General features: G+C 35.5%; 1 protein-coding gene across 2 annotated transcripts in view; it reads left to right on the forward strand.

Moving 5' to 3' along the window:
* The first annotated feature begins 2,556 nt into the window (after nucleotides 1-2,556).
* LOC306843910 (ubiquitin carboxyl-terminal hydrolase 24-like) overlaps nucleotides 2,557-11,830 on the forward strand; it is a 63,633-nt gene continuing 54,359 nt past the window's right edge. The window contains exon 1 of one of the 2 annotated variants that reach the window (XM_079375622.1): nucleotides 2,557-2,965. In XM_079375622.1, the coding sequence (XP_079231748.1) occupies nucleotides 2,684-2,965 (282 nt within the window). In that variant the 5' untranslated portion in view covers nucleotides 2,557-2,683. The remainder of the gene's footprint in view (nucleotides 2,966-11,830) is intronic. The other variant, XM_079375623.1, reaches the window with a different exon arrangement.

Here is an 11,830-nt window from a genome sequence, read left to right on the forward strand (position 1 = left end):
AGTGAAGCAAAGAACAATCAGCTTCTTGGAAGTGTATATCCGGCCGAGTGCATTTCAAAATAATGACTATTTCACGTATTTTTGTGTAGATTCTAGATTCTAAATGCTATATATATATATATACATCATTAATCATTAAATGGCACCTGGAAGACCATTTGGTGCTGCAGAAAAGTGAGTTTATTGCTATTAATAACTTGATAATTTTACCTTTTCATAGGCTACAAAAACACACTTCATTCAGTGAAATACACACCTTTAATGTTAGATTTTTTGAAAAACAAGTAGATGTTGTGAATAATTGTGATTACCTTTACTGGTCAAGTTCACTGTTTGAAATAGGTGAAATATTAGCTAAAGTAGAAGTTTGTCATTCAGGGTAATGCAAATTCTCTGTTACACCACAGTGTCATCCATTACACTGAATGACAGTATCACTGTATAAATAACTTATTCATATTACAGATTAATGAGGAATGTTTAGCATTGACATATGTGTTAAACTTAATAGATATTAATATTTGAATGCATTTTGGTATTGTTTAATTTGATTATTGATTAATTATAGACACCCATGAACTTAAGGAGTCACTAGGCACTGTAAAAAGCCAAAAAGCTAAGAAATTAAGTGTGGACCCGGTAGCTTGGGTGGCACTCTTAAAGCCTGTTCGCACCAAAAACATTAACTATAACAGTATCTATGTTGGCCTCCACACCGATGAACAATAGCATTCATTCTAAGCATGTGCTGCAGATTTGTTGTCTGCCACTATAAATGCTTGATCTCTTTAAAGTTGAATGAATTCTAATTGGCTGTCAATGCTTTTATCATTCATCAGCTGGAAAAAAAAAAATCAACAATATAAGAGATTCCAACAATATAATTTCACTGTGCAGTTATCGTTAATTGTGCTGTGGAATCTGCTTTTTTGATAGTTTTTTTTTATTATTATTATTTATTGATTGATTTTTTTTTTCTTTATCTTTATCCTTACCGTACTTGGTGTGAACGCCTTTAGCCAGGAAAAGAGACGGGTATTGAGGATTGTAATTGCTGGAATAACAGCTTGCCAATATTTCTGGGCAGAGAGACCCCCTCACTACAGTATGTCAGTAGTTCAAGAGAGATCACTGAGGGGATTATCCACCAAAAATACTCATCCTGATAATGCCATTTATGTTTGCAAACAGAAAGTATTAATAAATGTGGCTGCAAGCAGGAATTTTTGAGGCAGAGCAAGTCAGAAACAAAGTGACAAGCTAAGCAAGCATGGCAGGGGAGCATCAGGAAAATGCATATTATATTTCAACATCTGTTTCTGCAGTCATTTACTGCAGGATTATTATTAAAACTAATTGAATGACACGGATTAATACTAAAAATATTTCAGTTATGGGAACAATGGCAATGTTATCTCTCTTTTTGGCAAATCGTCATTCAGAGTAACAAACCATGGTCATTCAGTATAACACGTAAATTTATGTAAAAATGAAACAATATACTTATTCTGACCTGTACTTATTAAAATACAAATAAGAATGTATGATCATACTAAATTTTTATATATATTTTAAATGATTTTCACTTCCTTACAAAAACTTCTTGCTGGCAAATTGGAAAACATAGTGGTTTGAAGGACATTAGCAAAGTATAAAGGTTTAAAAATTAAAGTTAATTGATATTTGAGGGCTGCACTTTGATGCTTAAATATAGTCTTTTAATATGTCAAATGATTCAAGTTTTAAATATACCTAAAAATATTTTTTTGGTATATAAATATTGTTACACTGAATGACATTTTAGTGCATGTCTTCTGTCAAACATGTAAAAAATGCATGATAATTATTTTTTGTTCAGAAAAATATAAACTTAAACAGCACACATTCTAATGTATGGGTAAAAAACAAAACTTAAAGTTGTATTGCACTTTAATTTTTTTGATGCTTGAAACACCCTTTTTGTCTTTGACCCATATATGTATATATATATATATATATATATAGAGAGAGAGAGAGAGAGAGAGAGAGAGAGAGATAATTAATTTCAAATAAAATTGAATTAAATTGAAACCCATTCATGTGATGCACAATAAGCTGATAAAATAAACTAATAAATAACTGATCAATAAATAACCCGCTTAAAAACACATACTATACTATTGTATTAACTGTAGTATTTATTATATAGTACATATTGAGTCATATTTGACTAATTTTCACCCATATATGAATGATCAGGGATATAATCCTCAATCATTCATGAGTGTGAAAATTTGTATACATATAAAACATATAAACACACATGTATACATATGTATTTACTTTTCTGTGCTATTAATTTACTTGTATTGCTCCGCATTGTTTTCTTTTTAAATATCATTATTTTTATATGTATGCAGTTTTCTTCTGGTGTTATTTATGTGTAGTAGTAGTAGAATGAATGCGTTTTCTATTAAAGTGGCCTTTATTTTGAAAAGTATTCCCGTCTACACCCATCTAGCGATCCTTTGGCGTCGCGCGCTTCACAGGCCTGGCGTGGCCCGCTCTCAGCCCGCTGCCTGTGACGGGAATCCATCGTGACAGATTACCAGCAGCACCACCGACTGTAAACATGGCGGCGTGCACAGCCGGATGCCTGTGCTATGTGCCCCCTTACTGAAGCCCCGATCATCGACACACTTCCATGATGGAGACAGAGGAGGAGCAGCATATGACCACGCTGTTATGCATGGGCTTCCCAGACCCGGTGGCCATCCGGAAAGCCCTGCGCCTGGCCAAAAACGATATCAACGAGGCTGTCGCGCTGCTCACCAACGAAAGCCCGGGACTCGGATACGGCTACGAGCCGATGGAAAGCGGCCCTTCCCCGGGCTCCGGCCTCAGCGGAGACGGCGAGAACAGCGGGCGCACGGGCACCGGAGGGTTTGATCCTCCGCCAGCGTATCACGACGTCGTGGAAAGTGAGGTATGATTATGAAACGCATTCATTTGGGTTCATTCGCACGGCTGCTTGAGGCGGAACCACCGGGGCTGTCAAAAACCGGAGGGAAAGGCGGGCGCACGCCTTTACCGCCTCTGCATTAGCATGCATTACCTGTTGTGCATGTGCATGCGACACCTGACAAGGATGTCAAGATATTTTCTCTTAACGTCGCATTCTTTGTGAAAGCATTAGCAGGTTACGAATGAATTCAGCAGAGGCATTCATTCACAAGCCAGCAGAAGTTGAAGGATCTTGGGGGATGGGTGTCGTAGATTGTATTTAAATGCATGACTTGTTAGAGTTGACTTTGTTTATATGAGCGTGTTGATAGGGAAGCATTCAGCCAGTGGAGTGTTTTTAAACTAATGTCTGTCTTACTAACTGTTAAGCAATAGCAGGAAACGTGTGGCTGATGATTTACATGTCAGGTTGTGTCATTAGACTCCAGCTTGTCATCTGGTATGTAATCTCTGCAGTGAAGCCAATATTGACCAGTATTACTGGGTCAAATTAAACCGGCTGTGAGAGGCTGCTGTTTATTAACATGTGAATATGAATTCACTTTTGTGTGCTTGGAGTCTGCATTCCCACATGTCTCAAATCATTATCTGATACAAGCTTTCTGCGGGTCTTAACGAGATCTTAATTCACTATTCCACAAATTAAGAACTAAAAGGTCTTGTATTGAAGCAGAAAATCATAAAATTATGGCATTAAATGTTGCATGTGCTTCAAAAAATTTATATTTTCCTCAGTATTTTGTCCCCCCGATACAATTACCTAAATATCCTCAAAATGAAAATGTCTTGTTTTCTGAAAAATGTAACAACGTTGTCAATGTTGCGGTATGAAAACGTTTTTTTTTCCATTGAGTTAAGTTGATTGTTCTGAGCCCTTTGGCATATATTTGCTCTTGTTTTAATCATAAACTCGTGTCCGCCTCAATTTCTCATAAAACAAGACTTTTTATTTTGTGCAATTTTGCTTTCCAAGTAAACGTGTTTTGATTTAAGAATCTGGAAAATGAAACAGGATGAGAAAAAAAACATTTCCGTGTGATCAGAAGGTACAGTAAAAGTTAGTTTCATAGACTAGCGGATTGCCATACGCTTATATTTTCTGGTATAAGCACTACTAGTTATGTGTAAAGCTTGTTTGGTATGAGGCCACTGAGTCTGATATATTGTCCAACTGTTGCAGTGTTTCTTTCGCTGTTTCCCTCATGGATTCTTTGACCTGTTGGTCAACCGCAATCAGAGCTGAAAACTAAGTGCTGTGATTTTTAAATGACCGTGTGGGTCAGTGCAGTTAGACCTGACTTCAGCCTGTATGAAAAAGCCCTTTAAATAGGCTATGTATCAATGTTACTTCAACCATTGTTTTTATCAGTGCTGAAAAGCAGTTTGTTGCAGCTTTGTTGTAGCTATTTAGGTGAGGAAAGAACATTTTTAAATATAAAATTAGATAAAACTAATCGGTAATCAGATGATATGCATGTGTGTTTTGCAAATAGAGCAGTGTTTTTCTGTCTAGGTTATGCTATACATTATGCACAAAATGGGTGTGAAATATTTTCATTATAAACTAAAACTTTTGCTTTTTACAATCAGAATTTATGAAAAAAGGGAGAATAAAGAAAAACTAAAGTTAGCCTAAATGTTAACTGCTAAGAGGTAGGAGGAACACAGTTTCACTCATCTGAGCATAGTTATTATATTAATTTTATATAAAGCATGTCTCACCTTCAGGATAACCTAGATCGTGTTGTTTTCCAGCAGCAGCTCAGTATGTCTTCCAAAAAAAAAAATTCAGATGCATTCACAATATCAGAGTATATTGAAATGATATTGCCTCATCTCACATCTAAATATATTTACTTTTCTTCCTTATTGTGATGTAGGCCTATATCTGAGTTAAGCGACTTCTCAAACTAGAAAAAAATATAGGGCAGAACTTATTTTGTCCACTGGTAATTGAAGGGTACATGAATTAAAAAAGTAGCCTAATGATGTCAAAGGTTATATTATTTATAATAAACACTGAAATATTCCATAAAATAACAAGAAATGTTGATTTTGATGGTGACTTTAAAATATAAATTTGGTTAAAAAAAAATGTTCAGGTGTTTATGATGACTGAATTAAACCAAGCATAACATGTAGTCGTCTTTCAGGCATAATTGGGAGAAATATGGCTTCAATGATTGGGTGGACATGTTATACAGGGCCTAGCTATTCAGTTCAAGCCATGTTTGTAATTTCTTAATGTAGGAATGCCATTGTAACAAAGGAAATCCAGATGACATTTAACCTAGATCTTCTCCAGTCATCCACCCATCACGTCTTAGGTTTGCCTCTTCTGCCTAAAAGTGTTGTTGGATGACGTGTGGGTTTGACAAAGCTGAATGGTTGTTGTGTAATGCTTTTGGCAGACGTGTTTTGGAAGGGAGATGATACTATTAGGAAACCATATACTGACTAGTGACTAGTGATGATTAGGCCTGTGTGAGTCCTGATGGTCATGTGTCAATGATATATAATGAGTGGTCAATACAAAGAAACAGTGGAATTTTCTGTATAATGTGGAATTTCAGAAAAATTGGCAAATTTTGAATTAATAAAAATCAAAAGTAGGGCAACACTTAAGTCACGATATGGACTAGTGTCAGTTAATATAAAGCTGTTTAAATATGACTTTCAGACTCAAGCATGTTTTTAGTGTCTGCTGTCTCACTATATGAGTATATGAACACATTAATTTCATCTCCAGAGCTGCTCTGAGAGTCATTTTACAAGCATTTTGTAATTTCATTAGATATAAACTATTGTTAGATACACACAGAAACTCATGTTTTCACGACAACCTGACAAAATAAAAGTTTATTTTGGGACCATCTCACAATTATTCATCAATGCTTTCATTTAAAGGGATAGTTCACCCTCACCCTCATTTCGTTCCAAATCTGTAAAACCTCATTCATCTTCTAAACACAAATTAAGATATTTTTGATAAAATCCGAGAGCTCTCTGACCCTTCATAGACAGCAACACAACTGACACTTTCAAGGTCCAGAAAGGTAGTGAGGACGTTGTTAAAATAGTCCATGTGACATCAGTGGTTCAACTAGGGCTGGGCGATATGGCTGAAAACTGTATCACGATATCAGTGTTTCATATCGGTCGATATCGATAATTATTGATATTTTTTTAAGGTGGTACATCAAGTTTGTGGTATTACCAGTCTTGGTGGGGACGATGGTCTTGCATAATTTGCAGACGACATTTGGTCTGACTACGGTCAGACTTATAATATCCAAAAAACTGCCATACTGGCGAGCTGACTTTCTCTTTTATTTACAATTTCCTCGCTCGCTGCGGCACTCATTTTCTGCTTAAGAAGAGGAATCCAGCAGACCAGCCAGGTCTGGCTGCAGATGTGCACTCTCAGCCGCGCGTGCGCACTTAGACACGAGACAACGATATGGCGCAACCAAACATGAAAACTGTTACATGATTGGCTGTTAGCGTGTCACTCCCTACGTTGCTAGGTTACCAGAGAGCGAGTGCCTTTGTTAATGCAACCAAACTTGCTTCGCAGCCTTTGTTTTCTTCCGACGAAGAATAAAAAATATCGAACGTTTTATCGAACACATTTTTTATTGATATCGTTCACGTGTCTATCGCGATACATATCGCTATCGTTTTATCGCCCAGCCCTAGGTTCAACTTTAATTTTGTGAAGCTACAGGAATACGTTTTGTGCTCAAAGAAAAGAAAAATAATGACTTAATTCAACAATTTCTTCTTTCCGCCGCACATTCACGAGAGGACCATGATGCATGCCAAAATATGAGATGAATTCTTCAATTTTCATTTGATTACATTTTTAAAAAATAATAAGATTTTAAGGTTTTATGAATTCATTCGATTACCAACATTTTTCATAATAAATTTGCATTAAATCATTAAACTGAATCCAGAAAAATAAAAAAACAACAAAAAAATTTCTTTAGGCACTATTATTGTTAAAGTAATAAATTATTTTTTTTTTAAAGTTTATTATACATCCTTTTTGATTATTAAAATTGATTTCAACAATTGAAACAGAAAACATAAAATATAAATAATATAAAATATAAATATAATACAGAATAGAATATAAAACAGAATTTGAGAAAAAATAAAACCGATTTCTGTGATGCATTTATGAAGTACTTTTTTGTAAAGATTCAGACATGCCTGGCTGCTTTGTTTACTCCTGGTCTTGCATGTCACAGGTTGCAAGCGCCATGTATCAGGACTATAAATAGAGCCGGCAGGCCTGGTCTGGAGGGTACTGGTACACACACGGGGTCTCTAGTTACCTAGCCGCTCCGCCCAGCACTGCGCAATGCAGCGGGGACAACAAACAACTCGCTCAAATCACAACTTGCAGGATCACATGCAGAGTTGCAGAGGTGCAGGAATAGAGTACAGCATTTATTAGACAACAAACACCTTAACACCGATGCCATACAGGCAGATGAGCAATTAGTTCACACACAGGGGAGGATGGATCCCTTTGAGGCTGTGTGTTTATCAGGCAGTGGGCTCTACACACACACCTCACGCCAATTGTACCATGGTAACAGGTTTGGAATGTGCCATGTGACCTTACATCGCTCCAAAGGCCAGAGGCCTCCTGACAACACGCACTCTCTCTCGTCTCTTTAGATCATTGCACATGAACAACACGCCAGCCCTAGATTCACTGTGTTTGTTCAAAACATTCATATTACAAATGGGAAAAATGACCTAGAAGGCTTCTAAATGGGCACAGAATGTTTGCACAGCAAAATTATTATTATCTCCATCGATGCCAGTAAACTTAATCCTGCATTGAAATGCGGACTAGGACATAACAAGAGTCCAGTTACATACTTGCAATGTTAATCACAGGCACCCTTCTGCTAGACTGGATGTGATTCTTGACCTTTAAGAACAGTACACAAGTATCCAGGGCTTATATGATTTTGTGCTCAAGAAACATTTATTATTATTATCAATGTTAAAAACAGTTGTGCTGCTTAATATTTTTTGGAAACCATGATACGTTTTTTTTTTTCCCAGGATCCTTTGATGAATAGAAAGTTCAAAAACAGCATTTATTGGAAATAGAAATCTTTTGTGATCTTCCCTTGTGATCTATTTTTCTTGATGAATACACATTAATTTCTTTAAAAAAAAAAAATCTTAGTGACCCCAAATGAACACTTAAAAAATTAAAACCTTTTCAATAACCTTTTATAATCGTAATATGGGGATGTATTAGTTGGTTAAACTTCAACCAAAACCACTTCCCTGCCATTTACATGGGTTATATTTTCTCACAGTCTCCTGAGGAGGCTTTCAATTTAATTCAGTAGGCAAAAGTGTAGTGGGTCAATGACGTGATGCTACTTTTTTTGTGTCCATATGGTTTAATTAAATTTAAAAGGGTTAAAATTTCAAAATTAATATGCTAATTAATTGCATACATTCTCTTTTTTGTGGACCAAGTCTAAATTTTCTTGTTTTAATTAATTTTGAGAGAATATTTGGGGGATTATTGCAAAAATGTCTATGTGGTGTAACCATAAAAACCTCGTACCAAAAAATTGATCTGGTTTAAAAGTGAAATTCTGAATTAAACACCAGATCAGCTAGTTTGGCATAACCGTACATTAGTACTATTTAATAGTAAATAAAAGTAAATGGAGCACCATAGTTCTGAATATTATAATTAATTTGGGGAGTCCAGACAAATTCGTTGAGTGTCGAACGAGAACGAGATTGGTTTTCCTTTGCTGTAAACAAAGCTTGGTTTTCTTGAGACTAGCATATTCACACCAGTGCCTATGCTACGTCCGCTATGGCCATCATTCGTTGGAATGTCACTCTCTCGTAAAGGCAAGTATGATAGATAGCAGAAGCTATTACGGTTTACAAAGTTTTAAATATGGATATTTTTCTTCAAAAGTGCATTGTTTCGCTTCAGGAGGCCGTTATTAATCCCCTGGAGCTGTCTGGAGCACTTTTTTATGATGAATGGATGCCGTTTATCGGACTATTGAATATCACCCATTCACTATTAATGTCACTCCAACTGTATTCATTTGAAAGAAGAAAGTCATATACTGTACACCAGGGGTAGGCAACGTCGGTCCTGGAGCGCCGATGCCCTGCAGAGCTTAGCTCCAACACTTAAAAAAAACCTCACCTCTCTGTAGCCCTAGTAATTCTGAAGACCTTGATTAGATTGTTCAGGTGTGTTTGATTAGGATTGGAGCTAAATTCTACAGGACAGCTGCACTCCAGAACCGACGTTGCCTACCCCTGCTGTACACCTAGAATGGCTTAAAGGTGGGGAGGGGAATCATGGAGAAATTTTCATTTTTGGGTGAACTATCCCTTTAAGCAATCTATAGTATCATATAATATAATGTAATATACATAAATGATTTAATAATGTAGCAGAAGGAAGTGGGTGACCACATTTGAACAAATTCTATGATAAAAATGTTAACCAAAGATTACAATTTACATCTGTAAAATACAATTAATTAAATTTTTGACATTTTATAATTATGATATAAGAGCCCCTTTTTCCCCAATAGATGCCACAATACAATACGAGACATGAGTTCATTGTTCATCACTATGATCATTTTGTGTTGCCAGATTTTTTTTTAGCACAAAGAAAAAAAAAAACCCCACTTCAGCTGAACTTGTTGACAGTCATGCTTGATTTTCAGTGTCAATTTCTTCAACAAACAATGGCTGTAGAAGCAACATGGTCAGGTGGTGTAACTGGTTTGTGTCAATTGGCGTAACCAGTATTTTTCATAAAAATATAATTATATACTAGAAAATTAATGTGGAATAAAATGTAATCATCTAGTTTAGTACAATAATATGGTTTTTACCTTTTTTACATAATTTGTCAAAGATTATTTGGAATAGAATTTGTGTTTTCTTGCCAAATATTGCAAACACGCATTAAAATTTACATTTAGAGATAACTCTAATAAAATCTATATTCGTGTAATATTAAAATGAAGTATTTATTTCTATGAGAAAGCTTACATGCCATCTAGGTGGATAAAATATTTAATGTTTCTCATTCTTTGGCGGTTACACCATTTGACATTTTCAAGTACATTCAGTCTTAACTTTTGTAAAAAATGTTACATGTCATTTTTAACTACATAAAATCAGCATAAACACGCTGTGTACATTTTAAAATACCTGATGCATGCTTTTAAAACAAGTTTTTGAATTTCTCATCTTGCCAACCCCTTTTTGTCACTGACCCACAATGCAACACGTCCAATGTCAGTAGCGACCTTTTCCTGTCATCATTTTAATTAACATTGACAAATATAGATCACAAGAGAGTTACGTCATAACATACTGTAAATGTATGCAAATTAATCTTATGTGGGTTGTAATTTGCATATTTTCCTACTTAAAACAGACTTGATATATTCAGATAAGAAGAGATTTTCCAGATACAGTGGTCTGTATATTTTTAGTAAACACATTTGTGATCAGAATGTTAAAATAAGCCCCAGCTCGACTTCCGTGGTCTCTGTTTCTCTCTCTCTCTCTCTCTCTTTTCCGAGGTCCTCACAGAGCAGGTGGTAGTTTCCTCCACCAGAGAACAGAATAAGTCATTTGTTCCTGTTGCCTCTCTTCTGCTTTCCCTGCGCTGCCTCTCCTCTCACCCTGCTCAGCGCGTCTTGTTTCTCCTAAACACAGAAGCTGTCAGACTCCGTCAACAGAAACACACAGATCTTTCACGAATCAATCGCTTCTCTAGAGCAGTTTAATGTTTCTGTTGCAGAGACTGTAATGAGATCATGTAAATAACTCTCATAACAACTCAGCTGTTAACTCAAACCTTAACAACCTTAATGACGTCTGTCATTATGATTTATTTATGCCTCATTTCCACTGCAAACAAACGTTTGTCTGTCACTTTTCACTGATAGGATGTGAGATAGGACTTTTAACTGTAGAATAAAACGTGTGTGTGTGTGTGTGTGTGTGTGTGTGTATGTGTATATGTATGTATACAGTAGGGGTGGGCGATATGGGAAAAATATCATATCACGGTTTTTTTTAGAAATATCACGATTCACGATTTTATCACGATTCTTTGTTTTACTATTTTGGTTTCACAAGTTGTCTGAGCATTACAGCCAAACTAGAAAGACAAAGATGCATGGCAGATATTTAGGCCAAAGTGGGCGAAGATAAAAAATCTTTGTCATTATTTTATCTTTCTTATTAAAAAATAAGAACAAGGATACACATTACAAATACACATAATATACAAATAAAACAAACAGTGCTTTATTTTCAGGTACAATAGGTGTATTTAGCAGAGCATTCAATGAAATTGAATGAACAAATATAAAAATAAAACACTAGATAGACTGATTCCTAAAGCAACTGTATTAAAGTTTTTCAGTCAAGAATAGTGAGTGATTTTTCTCTTTGCGTTTTGTTGTTTTGTTAACGTTAAATGAATAGTTCCCTCAAAAATAAATATTCTGTCATCTGTCTGTCAATTCTGTCATAATGTTTTATTTTTATCATCATTTACTCAAAAGTTGTTTTAAACCTGAATGAGTTTCTTTCTTCTGCTGAACATAAATGCTATTTTGAAGAAGGTGGAAAACCAAACAGTTGCTGGTCGACTTCCATAGGATTTTTCTTTCCTATCAAAGTCAATGTAGACCAGCAACTGTTTGGTTGCCCTCATTCTTCAAAATATCTTATTTTGGGTTCAGCACAAGAAATTAATAGAGGTTTTGGACAACAT

The sequence above is a fragment of the Barbus barbus genome (assembly GCF_936440315.1).
Source record: "Barbus barbus genome assembly, chromosome: 24".
NCBI lineage: Eukaryota > Metazoa > Chordata > Actinopteri > Cypriniformes > Cyprinidae > Barbus > Barbus barbus.